The 19,150-nt window shown below is 39.1% G+C and overlaps 2 protein-coding genes across 9 annotated transcripts in view; one reads left to right on the top strand and one right to left on the bottom strand.

The window, feature by feature from the left end:
* Positions 1-13,413, top strand: part of mdm4 (MDM4 regulator of p53) — a 57,407-nt gene extending 43,994 nt beyond the window's left edge. For all 4 annotated transcript variants that reach the window (XM_068057315.1, XM_068057318.1, XM_068057316.1 and 1 more), the window contains one exon: positions 650-13,413. In XM_068057315.1, coding sequence (XP_067913416.1) covers positions 650-1,222 — 573 coding nt within the window. In that variant the 3' untranslated portion in view covers positions 1,223-13,413. The remainder of the gene's footprint in view (positions 1-649) is intronic.
* LOC137383922 (plasma membrane calcium-transporting ATPase 1-like) overlaps positions 9,396-19,150 on the bottom strand; it is a 274,484-nt gene continuing 264,729 nt past the window's right edge. For all 5 annotated transcript variants that reach the window (XM_068057310.1, XM_068057309.1, XM_068057314.1 and 2 more), the window contains one exon: positions 9,396-18,370. In XM_068057310.1, the coding sequence (XP_067913411.1) occupies positions 18,056-18,370 (315 nt within the window). In that variant the 3' untranslated portion in view covers positions 9,396-18,055. The remainder of the gene's footprint in view (positions 18,371-19,150) is intronic.

Genomic DNA, 19,150 nt, shown 5'->3' with positions numbered 1-19,150 from the left:
TAAGCTCACACTTCTGCATTTTTATACTCCATCTGCCACCTTGTTGGCCACTCACTTTACCTGCCTATATCTCTGCTGTCTCTTAGATAAGTTACTCTCGGTCTCTTTGTCTAAATCATTAATATAAATTGTAAATAGCGCAGGCCCCAGCACTGATCCTTATGGCACTCCATTAGTTACGGCCTGCCAATTGAAAATGCCCTGTTTATCCCTGAAGGAAATAATATTTGCAATACATTAATGCCTGACATATACTGTTGTAAAATCACAAAGTGGTCATCCAAAATGTCTCCTGTTTCCAGTGCTATATAGTTTCTTTAGTTTGAGATACAGCACTGAAACAGGCCCTACGAGTCTGTGCCGACCATCAGCTACCCATTTATACTAATCCTACACTAATCCCACATTCCTACCACATCCCCACCTGTCCCTATATTTCCCTACTACCTACCAACCTGCAAGTCTTTTGGCTGTGGGAGGAAACCGGAGCACCCGGAGAAAATCCACACAGACACAGGGAGAACTTGCAAACTCCACACAGGCAGTATCCAGAATTGAACCCGGGTCGCTGGAGCTGTGAGGCTGTGGTGCTAGCCACTGTGCCACACTAAGAACCATAGTGACTTGCAATACCTCCTTTTCCTTTTAGGATTCTTGGAAATGCACCAAATGTGGGAAGTGTAATCCTTCTCAGAAACAGTACTGCCTGCGGTGCTGGGCGCTTCGCAAAGGTTGGCACCTCAACCCTAAGTTTGTACATTCCACATCTGACCCATTAATTACTGGTTTTGAGGAGACAGAGCACTGTGAAGGTATTGATGTTCCTGACTGCAGGAGATCCATTTCTGAGCCTCTGATTCAGACTGCAGAACTAAAATGCAAGGAGAAAGGGAAACATCTTCAAAGTGGCTCTTCTGAATTCTTAGATCGACTTTTGCAACCATCCACGTCAAGTATCAGCTTGTCTGGAAGTAAAGAGGAGCTTGAATCTGTTGGTGAAGAAGCAAAAACACGGTGTGAAGAGTCCTTGCATTTTCAAAGGAACCGCTTGGGGCCCTGTCGTCTTTGTGGCGTGCGGCCAAGGACTGGGAATATCATCCATGGAAAGACAGGACATCTTGTAGCATGCTATGTATGTGCTAAAATGTTATATTTGCGCAAACTACCTTGTCCTGTGTGTGGGCAGCCAATTAATACAGTTATAAGGACTTTTATAGGGTAGCTGCATGCTTGACTGTGCTGTCAAGGTGGCTTGTATTGAATGTGAATCTGTTGATGGCTCTTGATCCATCTTGGATTTTACAATTGCATTTGCGACATGTGGAGGTAATTGGAGAGAACAGTATACTGGAAGAGGAAGAAATCTATATTTTGGTATATCTTCAGCTGTTTACCACCATGATCTTGCCCTGCATTTTCTTTATTTGCTATACGCCATACTGGATTAAACATTTAGTAGCTACTTTGGTTAATGGCTTAACACTGCATTGTGTGAACTAATGTGGTAAATTGAAGTACTGAAAACATGGCTTATGTTGCCTGTTCGATCAAAACCACAGCAAGTACCACAGTAAGTGTCCCACACAGCCAACATGCTGGATAGTGTCAAGGTAAATTTGTGTGGGATGGTATTTTTGTAGTTTGGAATGCTTTGGTTTCTGGTCGGTGCATTTTAACAGCCCTTCATAAGGCTCGACCGTAATATTTATTTGAGCAGTTTTGTACAGTTATAGTCATAGAGAGATACAGCACTGAAACAGGCCCTTCGGTCCACCGAGTTCTTTGAACAGTGGCGCTACAAAAACTTGTTTGCTACTTTTTCAATTGTCATGTTCTTTAAATATATTTATATGTGAAATCTTGAAGTTGACCAGTGATCTTTTGATTAGTCATAGAGTTATACAGCACAGAAACAGGCCCTTTGGCCCATCCTGTCCATGCTGGTCATCAAGCACCTATCTATTGTAATCCCATTTTCCAGCACTTGGCTCATAGCCTTGCATGCTATGGCATTTCAAGTGCTCATCTAAATACTACTTAAATGTTGTGTGGGCTCCTGCCTCTATCACCCCTTCAGCAGTGTGTTCCAGATTCCAACCACCCTCTGGGTGAAAACATTTTTCCTCCAATCCGCTCTAAACCTCCTTCCCCTTACCTTAAATCTATGCCCCCCTGGTTATTGACACCTCTGCTAAGGGAAAACGTTTCTTCCTATCTATGCCCCTAATAATTGTATATACCTCAATCAGGTTTCGCTGCTCTATCCTAGTCTATCCAGTCTCTTCATAGCTGAAATGCTCCAGCCCAGGCAACATCCTGGTGAATCTCCTCTGCACCCTCTCCAGTGCAATCACATCCTTCCTATAGTGTGGTGACCAGAACAGTACACAGTACTCGACCATCACTGCCTCCTGCCACTAAACCAATTTTGGGTCCAATTTGCCAAATTACCCTGGATCCCATGGGCTCTTACCACCTTGACCAATCTCCCATGCAGGACCTTATCTTAAGCCATACTGAAGTCCATGTAGACTACATCAACTGCTTCACCCTTCTGTACACACCTCATCGTCACTTCTAAAAATTCAATCAAATTTGTTAGAAATGGATCTCCTCCTGCCAAAACCATGCTGACTATCCTTGATTAATCTTGTCCCTCAGGTATTTTTCCAATAGTTTCCCTACCACTGATGGTAGACTCACTGGCCTGTAATTATCTGTTTTTTCCCTGTCTATCCTTCTTGAATAATGGTACCACATTTGCTGTCCTCCAGTCCTCTGGCACCTCTCCTGTGGTCAGAGAGAATTTGAAATTTTGTGTCAGAGCCCCTGCAATCTCCTCCCTTGCCTCACATAGCAATCTGGGATACATCTCATCTGGGCCTGGGGATTTTAAGCCTGCTAATACCTCCTCCCTTTCAATACTAATATGGTCAAGCATATCACAATTCCCCTCCCTGATCTCTACACCTACATCGTCCTTCTCCATAGTGAACACTGATGAAAAGTAATCATTTAAAACCCCAACGACATCCTCTGGCTCCACACACAGATTGCCACTTTTGTCTTTAATGGGCCCTACTCTATCCCTGGTTATCCTCTTGCCCGTAATATACTTATAAATGCCGTGGGATTTTCCTTTATCTTGCCAGTGTTTTTGTCGTCACTGTTATCCGTTTCTAATATTGGGACATATTCTATAATTGTCTTTATTTAAGTTGGACCACAAACAATTTGGAATTTCTTTGCTGGAGAAACTGTCAGCTGGTAGCATTCTCACCTCTGAAGCACAAGATTCCAGGTTCAAGTCCTACTCCAGGAACTGAGCACAAAAATCAAGGCTGACGCTCCAGTGCAATACTGAGGGAGTGCTACACTGCTGGAGGTGCTGTCTTTCGCATAAGATGTTAAACCGAGGCCCTGTCTCAGGTGGATGTAAAAGATCCCACAGTACTATTTCAAAGAAAGGCAAGGGAGTTATCCCTCTTGTCCTAGCCAATATTTTATCCCTCAATCAACACCACAAAAACAGGTTATCTGGTCATTATAACATTGTTTTTTTGGAGCTTACTGCGTGGAAATTGCCTGCTGCATTTTCTGCATTGCACAGTGACTACACTTCAAAAGTACTTTATTGGCAGCAAAGTGCTTTGAGACGTCAGGTGGTCGTGAAAGGCTCTATATAAATTCGTGTTTTTTTTTAATTATGAGTTTACAGAGTCATAGTTTTATAGCACAGAAACAGGCCCTTCGGCCCACCGTGCCTGCGCTGACCATCAAGCACCTTTCCTAACTAATCCCTGTAGCCTTGTATGTTATGGCGTTTCAAGTGTTCATCTAAATACTTGAATGTCATGAGTGTTCCTGCCTCTACCACTTCTTCAGGCAGTGTTCCAGATTCCAGCCACCCTCTGGGTGAAAAAAATTATCATCAACTCCCTCTAACGCTCCTGCCCCTTACCTCAAATCTATATCCCCTAGTTATTGACCTCTCTGCTAAGGGAAAAAGTTCCTTCCTATCTATCCTATCAATGACCTTCATCATTTTGTATACCTCAATCCGATCTCCTCTCAGCTTTCTCTGCTCAAAGGAAAACAACCCCAACTTATCCAGTCTGTCTTCATAACTGAAATGCTCCAGCTCAGGCAATATCCTGGTGAATCTCCTCTGCACCCTCTCCATTGCAATCACATCCTTCCTATAGTGTGGTGACTAGAGCTATACTCCAGAACCACAGTACTCCAGCTGTGGCCTAACCAGCGTTTTATACAGCTCCATCATAACCTCGCTGCTCTTATATTCTATGCCTCGGCTAATAAAGGCAAGTATCCCATATGCCTTCCTAACCACCTTATCTACCCGTCCTGCTGCCTTCAGTGATCTATGGACAAGCACCCTAGGGTCCCTCTGACCCTCTGTACTCCCTAGCGTCCTACCAGCCATTGTATATTCCATTGCCATGTTAGACCTCCCAAAGTGCATCACCTCACACTTCTCAGGATTAACCTTAATTTGCCACTGCTCCGCCCATCTATATCATCCTGTAGTCTGAGGCTTTCCTCCTCACTATTTACGACAGCACCAATTTTCGTGTCATCTGCGAACTTATCATACCTCCTATATTCATGTCTAAATCATTAATGTACACTACAAACAGTAAGGGTCCCAGCATCAATCCCTGCGGTCCCCCACTGGTCACAGGCCTCCATTCGCAAAAACAACCCTCTACCATCACCCTCTGCCTCCTGCCAATTTTGAATCTAATTTGCCAAATTACCGTGGATCCCATGGGCTTTTACTCATATCTCAAGAAAGCAAAGCAGTGTCTCAGCTTCAGTTTGCTGCTGCATTACCTGCAGTTATCAACTAGTTTTCCAATTATCACCATCTGGAATTTGAAACTCAATACTACTATTGGATTATAAGCAACACTAATCTAGTAACAGTTTATCTTTGATTGCTATTGGAGTTACTAGGCGGTATTTACTAATGGATACCCAGACATAGGGATGAGAAAACCCAATATGCTTTTAATGTTGTACTTTCTGTGTGCTTGTAATGCATCATTTCTCATCGATTCTATTATTGCCTTCACCAGTGATGGGCCTGTACTTCATCGCAGTGTTATGTGGCTGAAAATCCTTTCTCCATATGCAACTCTAGTTTGACAAGACAAAATTTAAAGTTCTATTGAGTGTTTTTTTTTAGACATATGCTTCAGAAAATCTAGTGACAACGCTGGCTTTGAGATTAAAACAAAGGTTTCCTCCCAACCTCTCAAAATGTGGCATCTGTCCCAGGTAACTCAGCTTTCAGTTTTAAAACCGAGGTGAAACACAGTTATGGAACAGAATTATTTTCTGTAAATTTAGAAACAATCTGCTTTGGTATTGTGCCATACAGCGGCCCATATGGATAGAATTCTAACAAGCTACTACTTTCCATTCTTGTCTTACAGGAGAAAGGTATTATATTATGTATTCTATGAAAAATATTCTACATTCTAAGTTAGCAAGCTCATTGAGCAATTTGCAGTTTAATAATAAATATCCTATTGGTTTGTTCTCAAACCACTTCATAATTCTCATTGAGGTAGTCAGTGGTTTTTGTCACCTGGGTGCCTGTGTGGAAGTTACGTCATTAAATTAAAATGTCTTGTTTGTGGTGTGACAGTTATTACTAGATTGCAATATATACACAATGGCTCAGTACTGCCACAGAATGTATACTCCATTACTTGCTCCAATGAAGTATCTGTTTGATGCTTCTCAGTCAGAGAGATGCTATGTAAGGACTTTTAATGTAATAAATACTGATGTTCTAATGCAGTGCATTTTTTGGCTAAATGCCATTTCAGCACTGAACAGCCTTTTTTTTAAAAAACAAAAAGCAGAAACGAGGTAAAAACCATGATTCAGCTCTTGATTTATATGCTTATTGCTCTGTGGGACAATTTACTCTTTAATCCTGGCATATAGTTACTTAATCTGTGTAAAGTCTAAATTACGATGGACTTCAATTTCATATTGATTCACATACCTGCTGCCCCTCATCTCTGATGTCTACTCAAGCTTTTTCTGGCTTTGGTTGATGCTATAAAGTATGGTGTTTCCTCCTCTGTGTGCACAGGCTTGATGAATGCACAGAGGAGGTGACTTGCTATACTTCATAGCTTTTTTACAGCTCTGGCTTATGCTATTCTAGTAAACACTGAACAGAGAAAGCTCTCTGCTCAAAAAGTGGATGGTTGGTATCTTTTGCTTTCACATCAGTGCTCTAGTTGGGGAAAAATTTGATGAAACAATTAAAAATCTCTAACTTCTGGGAAAAGAAAAATTTAACTTTTTTTTTCTCCAGGTAACTGAAATTCTAATGTCTAACAGTTTCTTGGTTTTTGAGGAAGCTGATCCTCTGCCTTTTGACCCTGTTGGGTGGGTATGGTCTCTTGTAAGCTACAGGTCCATAACCTGCATGCTGGTCCACATCTGAGTGCCAATCTAAGGCAGCATAGTGGCATCGATCCTGCTTCAAAGTGTAGAATGTCAACTCAGCAAGAGAACTTTGAATGCTCTGCTAGCAGGCATGAAAGCAGCTGTGAGCATTTGAGGTTCTTTGCACTGGCCCCATTTGCTTGATAGAGTGATCAGATTCAACAGAATGCTACCAGGGCTCTAAGAGTTAGATTATTAGGGGAGATTACATAAACTAGACTTGTATTCCATAGAATATAGAAGGTTAAGGGCTAATTTGATTGAGTCATAGAAATATACAGCACTGAAACAGGCCCTTTGGCCCATTCCGGCCATCAAGCACCTATATTTTATTTATAGATACAGCACTGAAACAGGCCCTTCGGCCCACCGCGTCTGTGCTGACCAGGAACCACCCATTTATACTAACCCTACAGTAATCCCATATTCCCTACCACCTACCTACATTAGGGGCAATTTACAATGGCCAATTTATCTATCACCTGCAAGTCTTTGGCGGTGGGAGGAAACCCATGCAGTCACAGGGAGAACTTGCAAACTCTGCCCAGGCAGTACCCAGAATTGAACCCGGGTCCCTGGAGCTGTGAGGCTGCGGTGCTAACCACTGTGCCGCACACATATATTCTAATCCCATTTTCTAGCACTTGGCCCGTAGCCTTGTATGCTATGGCGTTTCAAGTGCTCAAAAGTTATTTAGTATTTTGAAAGAAATTGTTGAAGGGCATCAAGGAGAAGGGGACATCACCTTAAAATCAAAGCCAGGTCATTCTGTAGAGAAGTTAAGCAACACTTCATGTAAAGGGTGGTAGAAGTGCAGAACTCTCTCCCACATAAAGCAGTAGACGCTAGCTCAATTTTTACTACGAGTCCATAAAAAGATATGAATCCAAAGCAAGTGGATGAAGTTAAGATACAGAGCAGCCATGATCTCGCACTGAATAGAACAGGCTACTCATATTCCTCATAACACCTTCAATGTCCAACCTTCATGACTTGGGAGCACATCAGTAAAGCAAATAAGTTAAAAGAAAGAAAATACTTGCATTTGTATAGTGCCTTTCACGACCACTGGATGTCTCAAAGCACTTTCTGAAGTGTAGTCATTGTTGTAATGCCGGAAACCCAGCACATCAAACTCCCACAAACAGCATGATAATAACCAGATAATGTGTTTTTGTGATGTTGATTGAGGGATAAATATTGACCAGGACACCAGGGAGATCTCCCCTGCTCTTCTTCAAAATAGTGCTACGGGATCTTTGACATCCAACGCGCAAGCAAATGGGGCCAGTGCAAAGAACCTGGTCTTAAATAGAATATATTTAAACTTGGAAACACCAAGTTTCAAACACTAGCCATTAACCTCATAAAAAGCAATGAGATAACTGACCTGAAATGTTAACTCTTCTTTCTCCACAGATGCTGCCAGACCTGCTGAGTATTTCCAGCATTTCTTGTTTTTATTTCAGATTTCCAGCATCTGCAGTATTTTGCTTTTATTAAGGTTATACTAGAACTGTATGGCACACTGGTTAGACCATAGCTAGAGTCCTACATACAGTTCTGGTCAACACATTACAGGAAAGATGTGAACACACTAGAGAGGGTACAGAGGAGATTTATGAGGAAGTTGCCAGGACTGGAGAATTTTAGTTACGAGGAAAGATTGGATAGGCTGGGGTTGTTTAATTTGGAACAGAAGAGGCTGAGGAGATTTAATTGAGGGGTATAAATTTGAGTGTGGAAAGGAAGGACCTATTTTTGTTAGCGGAGACACCAATAACTGTGGTCAGAGTTAAAGTAAACGGTAGAAGGATTAGAGGGGAGGTGAGGAGCAATTCTTTCACCCACAGGATAGCGAGGGTCTGGAACTCACATCTGAAATGGTGGTAGAGGGAGAAACGATCACTAAAAAAAAAATCACACTTGAGGTGCCGTAATCTACAGGACTACGGACCAGGAGCTGGAAATTGGGATTAGGCTGGATAACTTGCAGCTGGCATGGCCATTCGGTCTACACTGTAAATTTTTCTAAGTTTCTATAAACCACTTTCAAGTGAAGGTTTCTGAAAGTACCCTCCCATGTATAATTTAGTGAATGAAGGAATGATGCTCAATTTAATTCGTATTGCTAAGAGACAACACCAATAAAAGGAAGGTTCACTCTCTGCCATTTTAGCATTCCAATTCAGAATTTAAACTTTGTGCATCACTAACATACTTGGGAGTCTATATTACCATAAATACTACCATATTTAGTCTCAGCTTGCAGAGCCACATGACCTAGTGATGCAGCTCCTTTACCTAGTTAGTAAAAAGTCAAAACAGTACTCCAAAGTTACTTCATTCAGTTCAATTCAAGAAGATCACCAATATCTTCTAACCATACTCCCTGTAATCATAAGGATTGCAGGTTGCACTGTGATTAGCAGATAGGTATTTCATTACTGAATTAAAGCAACAAGTATGTGATTATCATGTCACTTTATAACCAAAACCAAAGGAATCAGTTCTTTGGCAATCTAAAAGGCAGACAAACAATGCAAAGTTCCACTAGTTTAAAACTGTCCAAAGCTTCGCTGAACGTCAGATTAACTAATTTGTGTAAAATGGAGTGAATAATGCACCTTTTAAATTCATCAGGATTCACAGAAACTGTTCCCATTGCACAATGATTAATATGTTGTTTAATATCATCCATCATATTACCTCTAACTACTGCAGAAATTAGTTTGCTTTGGCTGCAAGAACAATAAAATGTGTAAATTGGATATTTGGTCAAGTTTAGTTGCCAATTCCATTCAGCAGTTACATGCAAAATGTTCAGTTTCTGTCCACAAGGCCATGTTAGAGCAGGCTCTGGATCTAGGGCACAGTCCACTAGTAACAGACACACATAATAGTTTTCCATTCCCCCAGATTCTTTATTTGTATTTACTGAATCGACATCTTTGTCTGAACTTTGCTCGACAGGAAAAGGAGAGACTGCATTCCACATGTTCATTTACTACAAAATGGTTTACACATCTTCCAAAACAAGACACATTCCACCACAACACAGATTTAACTGAAGGGAAAATAAAAAGAACACAGTTACGGACTCATTTGCATAGTTCAAAATAAAAAAAAAAAAAAATGAGTTTATTTACAACAGGATAAAAAAGTTATCCATAAACAACTGATGGAGAAATATTTATTCTTTTCTTTTAATACACAAAGATTGCAGGATACATTATTCTTCATGATTCACAAATGCAGGCTGCTTGTAAAAAAATACTCTGAAGCTTCTAGAATCACGCATTTAAAGTTTGATAAATCATAGCCAATTTTTTTAAATTTTGTTTTTGCTTCTCAACTGAATGTACTAATCAGATTGTTGTGTGTTCTGGAAGAAGCTGTTTTGACTATTCATTCCATCACAAGAACCATATAAATACATGCAAAACATTTTACATATAGAGGTTATGTCACTGGTAATGAGAAAAATATCAAAATGCAAGATACAGCATCAGCACTCGAAGCTGAACTCTAATGTGGCAAACACACCAGGGTACATATTGCTCTGATCCACCACAGTAAGTCATGCATACCACATAATTATTCAGTCATTTTCTAAAATTTTTTTTTCTACATTTTTCTTTTTTTTTAACAAAAATACCAGTGTGTATTACACTAGCTACTGGATAGCTCATAAACTTGCTCTCTTCTGCTTTAAAAGAAATAGTTTAGCTTCACTGGTGTATTTATTGAAGGATGGAATTGTCCAGAACCAAAAAATACATTTTCTACATTCACTTACGCAATGAAATTGCATTCAAAGACTTCCTTCAGAGTCTTATTTCTTTATACCACGATGCCTTATCAACTGAGCAAGAACAAGTCCCATTGAATCAGATGAAAGTGGACTACATGAATATTGCCATGCCAGAGAAATTGATGCAACACTTTTGCCTTTTTCATCCAACATTTATACTCGTTGAAAACACTTCAAACATTTTTTTCATTGAAAACTAAACTGTGGAGGAAGAGTTGGATGCATTCTATTAATTGGATTCCCTTAGCTCCTAAGTAAAAAGGTGAAGAAAGGCAACCAAGATATTACACAACTTCTGAGTAATGTGCACTCAAGTCTGTGCTGTTTGCTTCATGAAGAGACACAAATAAACACGATGGACACACAATAGAGTTAATAAGTATCCCATCTTTCAAGGCATAAGTTAGCGAAGCTGCACTATTTTTTAAACTTCTTATTGAACAGGATAGATACCTTTAAGCTACAGCACCATACATTTCATTCAATAACTTAAGCCATAGTGTGTTTTTTAAAAACTTTTCTAGTGTTGCTCACTTTTAAATTAAGCCAAGACAGAACATTTTATATATAGAAACAGAATTATACACAAAGCAAAATTCTCAGACCGATTTTAATATCAACAAAATGTACATATAAAAAAACTTCAGAAATGAGCACAATTTTATGATAACAAAGATGCCCCGAGTGGCTATCTGTAGATAGGAAATAAAAATGTCTATCAATAATCATCAAATCAAGGACTTGTTACCAAGGTAATGACTGTGCATTGTGACACAAACATGCATATATCCTGTTGCATAATCCGTTCTCAAATTTATGTAAATTTCTTTCCCCAGATTAAAACAGAGGCTTCAAAAAATTAAGCAAATTGCAAGGATATTGGTTGCAATGTTTCAAGGGATTGAATAAAACAAGAGTCATTTAACTTTGCCCGAGTTAATATCAAACTAAATGGAAAGTTTAGTGTCCTACATTCTAGTCCATTTAACTTTAGAATTATCTAGATCATACAAGTGTTTCTACTGTTAAGAGGTCAAAGTTTGTTGGCAGATTTCTTCTGAAATCCCATAATCTTTAACTGTAAGCATGGCTTGACACAAGGTTTGAGTGCTTGTTGCTGTTGAGCAACAGAAATAGCACACAGACAAAGCTGTAACTTTGAAAAAATGCTAAACCACACAGACAACATCAAGATGCATTATATATATTTTTTTAAACCAAAAAAGTTAATTGGACCAGGCCAAAGATAATTGAAAACTCCTCAAAAAGATGCTGTCAGGAAACTGGCAGTCTACAATCACCACTTTTAACTGGTTCTTGACCTTTATCCATCATTTACTATTACAGAGCAAGTCAGTCTTAAGTATTTGAATTGCTACACAATTACTTGCTCCACAAGACCATACCTTTAGGAAACTGGTAATTAAAATATACACTCTTCAAGCAGCTTACCTGACTAGATAAAAAGGTGCTGGGGAAGATGGGGATTGTGGGTGTTTTTCATACACAATTTAAAAATAGTTTATAACTCTCGTGGTCCCAAAAACTGGAAATATCTCTTTCCACACTAAAACAAGAAATCTGAGGTGGGTTCTTAGTGGAATCAAAAGCTTTTTTGTTTAATCTTGGTAGTCATCACTCTAAACATTATATAGATATACAACTGGTGTTCTAAATAGAATACTTGATGTAACACTGTTTTTATTTTGCTTCGTAAGGCAGCCCACAATTCACCAAGAAAATAAAGCTATATCACATAGATCTTTGAACTATATATTTCTTAGTTTTGCCTCTCCTGTCTTACCCAGTGATGATTAAGTACAGATGTCACATCATCAGCCAGCCACTAACTTGGGCTGAAGTGCAGTACGACAAGCAGTAAATATCCAATGAAAGCGATAGATCTCTAACTGAAAGTGAACATTTGCTGAACACATGATCAGTTTTGTTCATTACAGAAATTACTGGTTTAAATGAAATCTTCAGCCCCCAGCATAACTTGTATTAAAACACAATACAGATCTGAATTGCACACTTCCCAAATTAATTACATCTGTAAAGATAGCTTGTTATATATTGGACATTATGCACTGTCCTGTGAACAGCCAGCATCTAAAGTTAGGTAGAACGTTCATTGCATTTGTATATCCTGATGTAATGATGTGGCCAAGGTACAAAAGGTCAATGCAGGCGGGCATCGTTACGTTTTTATAAAATTAGGATTCATTTACTGTTCAAAGAATTTGCTATTAAGAGTCAATCAACACTCTTGAGGGGAAAATCAATTAACAAGCTCTTAAATTCAACGTAATAGCACGCTGTAGGAGAAAAAGGAGAAAGCTACTGAAGATAGCCATGAAACAGTTAATAGCTTCTACTAAATACAGAGTAGTTTTTGTTGAAATTTTTATAGTGTGAAAGCTCTTCTATTGGATTCTGAAATTGTCTCTTCAATAGTTTCAGGTCTTTGTGATTACACAGGAGACTTGACTAAAATAGGGAAATAATGAAGTGAAAAATGCAGCTGGAGAGGTCAGTGTCTCAATATCTCAAGTCTGTGCAAGAAAGATAGAATGGTGGGAGATGAAAGAAGTCAGGTCAGATAATGAGCTATTCTTTTCAACTTGACGTGATGTGTGTGCAGGCTGTCAGAGATTGGCAGATATGTATAATCACGGGAGGTGGTGGGGTAAGAGGAGAAGGAGATTAGAGAAAAACTTAAGATTCTGTTTAAACACAACATAATCAGATACAAATTCAGAGATTTTAAGTGGCAGTTTAATGTTACTGGGTAGAAGCAGCAAAGTTCCAATATTGATGGACTATCAATAAGTACCAAAGTTAGCATTAAACCAAATTCAGCTGTTCAAGTGAAAAACTGCAGTCAAGGAATGTCTGGAGTTTGTATACTAATCACTAATCAGCTCTTTTTGCCAATCAGTTAAGCCTCACATCGCAGGCACTGTTAGATAAAGGGAAGTCCAGGTTATGCTGTGGAAGCTCATGACTTCATGTCATTTTTGAGACTTCTCACATGAAAATAGCAACATAATTCAAACTGAAAAATATCTTTGCTTTGAATGTCTGAAAATAAAACTGAAAAGGTTTGGTATTTGTTTTTATTCTAACAGCCTCTCTAATATAATCTACTCCAAGACCTTTTTCACTTATTTCTTAGCTTTACTGATCATTAATACTATAAAAGGGAGGGGAAACTTACCATTAACAGAAGAATTCATACTCCACACCGTCTTATAACGGAGTCATTTAGAAGTGCAAATTCACACAATAATAAATTGCTAATAAAACTCATGCTCATGAAAACAAACATTTCAGCAACACTAGACAACTGTAACCCATCATCCTATTGCTTATATGGGGCTGTGGAAAGACACAAATGCACAGATAAACTGAAGTGGAGGATTAGTGACAATTCTTGGCCCAAGTGTGAGGGTTGTTGTGCATAAAAGGACACTTGAATACTGACAGGAAAATTAACCTTCAAATCAGAAAACCTAGCTTTTAGTTAAGAACAGGATTCATTGTTTTGCATAAGCTACAGCTTGTACTTTATAGGGGCAGCATACGATAGCCCCTGTACTATTGCCTGCATCGATGAGTCACTGAAGATTATTTCTACATACAAAAACAAGAAATGCTGGAATCACTCAGCAGGTCTGGCAGCATCTGTGGAAAGAGCAGAGTTAACGTTTCGGGTCAGTGACCCTTCTTCGGACTTTCTACATATAGCAATTAACAGGCAAACACTAATTTTTCCACAGATATAGAACTGTCTGCCAATTGTGCTCACGTTTCAATTCAAAGGCAGATCAATCATAATGACGTTTTGAATTTCCTGCATGCAAATTTAATTTTAATTTGAGTAATAACCACACTTCCCATATAAACCATCACATTAAGTTATTGGCTTGCTTCTTTCATACTGGAATCCCTCAGCACAGAACAGCTGCGCTGTTGAAGCATCTGATTATGGAAGTGCCTTAGTGCTGCTGCAACTGCATTCATTCATCTGCAAAATAAAACTTACGGCAGTAGCCCCACAGGCTTCACTTTTATTCTCGCTCGGACCACTGAGCATCCACATCTCTTAATGATTAGAGATTTAAAGCCCTTTGGAACTCAAAACAGATTTGGATAATGAGCTTTGGCTTCAGACGCACTCCAAGCACTCATGCTTACAGAAAGTTTAACATACGTTACATTATTGACTGGATATTACAGCTGCTGAATTCAGACCTCAGTTAGTTTCCATTCACACTGCCTATCTATACGGAGGTTAGGACCTATAATATAACAAAACAATGCTATAATTATACTCTTTAAAGATTAGTATTTTTCCCCAAATGAGGATTTCAAAACATAGTTTCAACATCTTTATCTTTACCAAGCACCCAACTATTTTCCCAGCCTATCTGCTCAATAGAAACACGAGGACAAAGGATTGCCAACCCATTGTAGCAGGGACAGCTGTACAGATTCCTCTGCAATCCTATGTGTCTGAATCTGCAATTAAAAAGGCAATGAGTCTTGTTTAAAAGCAAATATCTTGTGACTCAGATACTCCACTGCAAGATTGAGAAAAAGTAGATTTAAAAGATTTGCTCAAAAAATGAAATTATTAAATGAATATTAACAGTAGGAAAGTAGTCAGATTAGACACTGCCCCTTCAGTAGCCAGCAAAACTCCATAGCTGAACAGAAACTGCAGATCAAGGGGAGGGCTTATGTGGAAGAGTCACTGTTTATACAATGCTACTTCAAGTGAAACCCTTAGACAAAGCGATGGTAAATGTTTAATGCAAAAATGATTTGCAGCATCGCTTTCATTCAGGCTCCAAATTCAGCCACTAGCTTTAAACTCTTAGCAACACTGCTCTCAACTCTCAGGATTAAATTAAAAAAGGGCTAAAGGTTTCAGTTCATTGATTAGGTTTGGTTGCAAAATAAGCACATGTGCGTTTTTATGAGGATTCTCTTATCCAGCATTACTATAGCCCTTTTTCAACATTCCTACTGTGCAAGTGTGGAACAGCAACTAAAAGGAGAAATGCATCTAATGAAGCTTTGTGACGAGGCAGAGTTGGCTGAACACTAGTGAATCCTTGTAGAGAATCTAGGATAATTTCTGAAAGCTATAGGTTACACCTTTTCCACAAACAACGCAATGTAAATATTTCAACAACTTTGCCAGGAAGAAGCACACAGAAAACAGATTTTGATTTGGGTACAAACAAATTAACCAAAAGATACACTTAGTGCATAGTGGTAAAATGAAAACAGAGTCCTTTCACTTCCTTCATAGTTAAGTGAAAGCTGGACTGTCACATTCTTTAATAACTCAACATTGTTCTGTTAAAGCTGTAGTATTCCTTTTTGGTTGATCTATGGAATATAATTCTATGATCGAAGATAAATTACAACATTTCCCTCGCTTATTTCAGCATTTAATGTATATTACAACTGCATTTTGTCTTTACACCTTCTTCAAAGATCACTGCAGCCTTTAGAAATTAATTTTGGCAGCTGTCCTTTGCACCCCCATCCTAGTACTATGAAAAAATGTATTAAAACCAAGTTAAGTAGAAATAAATACCTGGTGTATCTGAAAAAAGCATTTACTTTATGTACACAGCTTACCTTAGGGCAATAAACATGAATACCAACATTTTAGGGTAATTCCATATTTGCCAATGTCTCAGGAATATTGCCTGTATGCAGGACTGCATTTTATCTTGGCTGATGTTATCACTTCCTTTGGGGGGGGGCAGGCAGGGTTGGAAGTCATGTTTGACAGTATTTTAGTGGATAAAGATCCCAGGTAACTTGGTAGCACAACCTTGAGGCAGCAGACTAAATATAAAATCTAGTGTCATCAAATAGAAAATGCTCTGTACTATCAAGCAATTGATTTGTACAGAGGATCTTCCCCTCATTCAAAGTTCTGTATTCAATGTTTGCATGATATTGCAAGGTTCAACCCATTTAACCATGTAGTGTTGTAAATTACTGCATAAGCAAAATGTTTCTACACTTGAATGCTTATTAACTCACCTCCCTGAAACTTCACTTAACTTTTGTTCAGTCTTATCAAGTTCCCCTGCACTTCATTCATGGAATGCTACACTGGTTAAATGTCACTGATTTCACTGAATTATGAAGACATCAATTCAAAGCCAATATTTCAGGAAGTATCATATACAAAACCAGATACAGGCAAGTGAACATGTTAAATGGATACGTAAATGAACGTGTATGATGATACAGTGGGCTTGCTATGATTTTTAAGAAAAGCTTTTTGTGTGAACCTTTCACACATATTCAAATGTAATCATACTTAATATGCCATTATGTTTTCTGCACTCTGCCTACCTGTTAAGCTAATAGCACCCTTTTATTCTAGTTTAAGTCCGTCTCATTACAGAGCCACAAATTCAACTAAACAGACAACACTGCCATTGTGGAGTTGCAGCCCCTGCAACAAGTATTAAAATGAAAGGAGCAAATAAGCTGCCTGAAATGTGCATTCCAAATTAAATTCTCACCAATTTTTACTGAGTTGTTTAATGGTTTCCTTTGAATAGGGGTACAAACACAAAAGAAAACTGAGGGTCACTGATCTCAATTTCTCAGAAGGACCTAAGCAGCTCTACTGTATAATGTGGGTCTGAAAGAATCACTGTCGACTGCCTCATTAGACTGTCAGTCTCAGACATTGGTCACCTTGCCAGAACACAGTTTGCGTGCATCTGATGTTGCCATACGACCAGCACACTGACGTTGATTAGATTCTGCTTCCTCTCAATTTCAATGGGAAGCTACAAGTCTGACAGCCAACAGCAACCAATAAAGAACATCTGACACCCCGCCCAACCAAAAAACACAAGGACACAATCTTGCCCCCACCCAATGCCCCCCACAAATTGTCAAAAGTTGATCTAAGATTGTTTTGGAAGGATTTTGAGTAGTTTTCCCTTAGAGGCTGTAGCATTACTGCTGACCGTCTCATCGGGCGGGCCCTCGTAGACATGCATCACACCTTGCCAAGAGACAAAAAGCAGTTTTAGAGTACAAGTGATATCAAGCACATGACCAGCACAATGAAATTTAGAAGACTTTGCCTCTTGCGTATTACAATAAAACGATGGAAGTCAATTAGTTGCGGCAAAAAAAGTGATGTGAAATTGGTCAAACTCAAGTCACATCCAACTAGCAACCAATACTTGAAATAAGTTAAAAGTCTTTCTTCCCTGCCACCCCTTAATGCTACCCAGACCATGGAGTCAAATCCTGTTTGTCATATTGGGAACTAGAGACCAAGAAATATATGTGATAGTGAAGTGAGATGCAAAAAAATAAGCAACTGTCATTGAAATCTGTGGACTTTCCAATTTAAACAAATTGAAACTGGAGTCTTGTAAACGGCAAAGTGCTGGTGACAGGAGAAGTAAAACACTTTATAAATTACTCTCAATTCTGTAATCTATTATCATTCTGTACAATCTTCTGGCATGACAGGTTGGTTTGTTTTAAAACCTTAGATGGCATTTCATGTTTAAATGGCACAATGCCAGAAACATTCCCTCACCCTACTCAAGATGCTTTAGGATCTGAGGATTCCCCATCAATTTGCCAACTAACATACAATTTTTTTGCTTCCTGCAAAACAAGACAAAATAGAGTGAAAGCTGCAAGTTCAAAGGTTGGAGCTCAAGGTGGTGGGAGAGGGGGTCAGACTGAGGTCTCCAGGCTGTGTAGGGGGCTCCCTGGAGCGGAAGAGGCAAGCTTGCTAGCGTCTGTGAGGGGGAGGCTAATTCCACTGTCAACGGCATTGTTATTCTTATTGGGTGAATGCGGTGAGCTTGGGGCACCACAGTTGGCAAGTCCATTGATTTCCACGTCAGTCTCATCAATCAGTGGGATCCGAGGCTCGTCATCTTCCATTCCGAATTCTGGGTGGGTCATGAAGTTGTGGATGGAGCTTCGAGATTCCGGTTTTTCTATCCCCTCATACAAGGAACTACGGAACGCATTCACCACTTTGATCTGTAGGACAGAGGAGCCAAAACAGAAAGTTAGAAAAACATTTGGCCTTTGGTGATGAGCAGTGGGATTGTTTTTTGGCAGACAGTGTGCTGTGAGAATGGAGATCATACATATTGCCGATATTAAGTGGTCAGGACTGAGTGCAGTGGAAGCTGTAAATAAAAACACACACTGGAAATGTAACTTGTGACAAATGGAGAAAAATTAAAATTAGTTGTTCAATGAAAATTTTCGAACAAAGATGCGGCTTTTCCATGCTTGGTATGGAGACTGTACTTAAAATAGGCAATGCCTGATTTAGATGACAACAAATTGGTTGCTTAGCGATATCCCATTTCTTTAAGCTAAATAGTTTAAAAATTTCCTATAACAGCAGAATTTAGAGCAAAGTTCCTGACATCGGCAGGAAGGTGAGAACATCTGAATAGGCCAGTAAAACTAAAAAAAAAAGAGGCATCTCATTATAAAACCCAATTTAAACAGCAAGATTTTAGGACATTGAAGAGCTTTTAAAAAGCACAGAGAATTGATGAGAAATGAAAGCAAAAGTCAAAAAGTAAAGAGACTCAGATGCACTACTAGAGAACAAAATAAGGTGAAACAGATTGTAGAAATGATATGGGTGAAAGAATCAATTTAAAAGGTCTGGGCTACGCAAAGGTGAAGGTCTCCTTAAAATGTTCTTGCCTTCTACACCTGCCCATCCACCACCCCACCACTGAAACCTCTAAATGTGGTGCACGACTTCAAGTTGCAAGGGTAAATCAGAATTAAAGCCTC

This window comes from Heterodontus francisci, chromosome 25 (assembly GCF_036365525.1).
Source record: "Heterodontus francisci isolate sHetFra1 chromosome 25, sHetFra1.hap1, whole genome shotgun sequence".
Classification (NCBI taxonomy): domain Eukaryota; kingdom Metazoa; phylum Chordata; class Chondrichthyes; order Heterodontiformes; family Heterodontidae; genus Heterodontus; species Heterodontus francisci.
The sequence above is the reverse complement of the archived record's forward strand: the minus strand, read 5'-3'. Positions and strand labels throughout refer to the sequence as shown.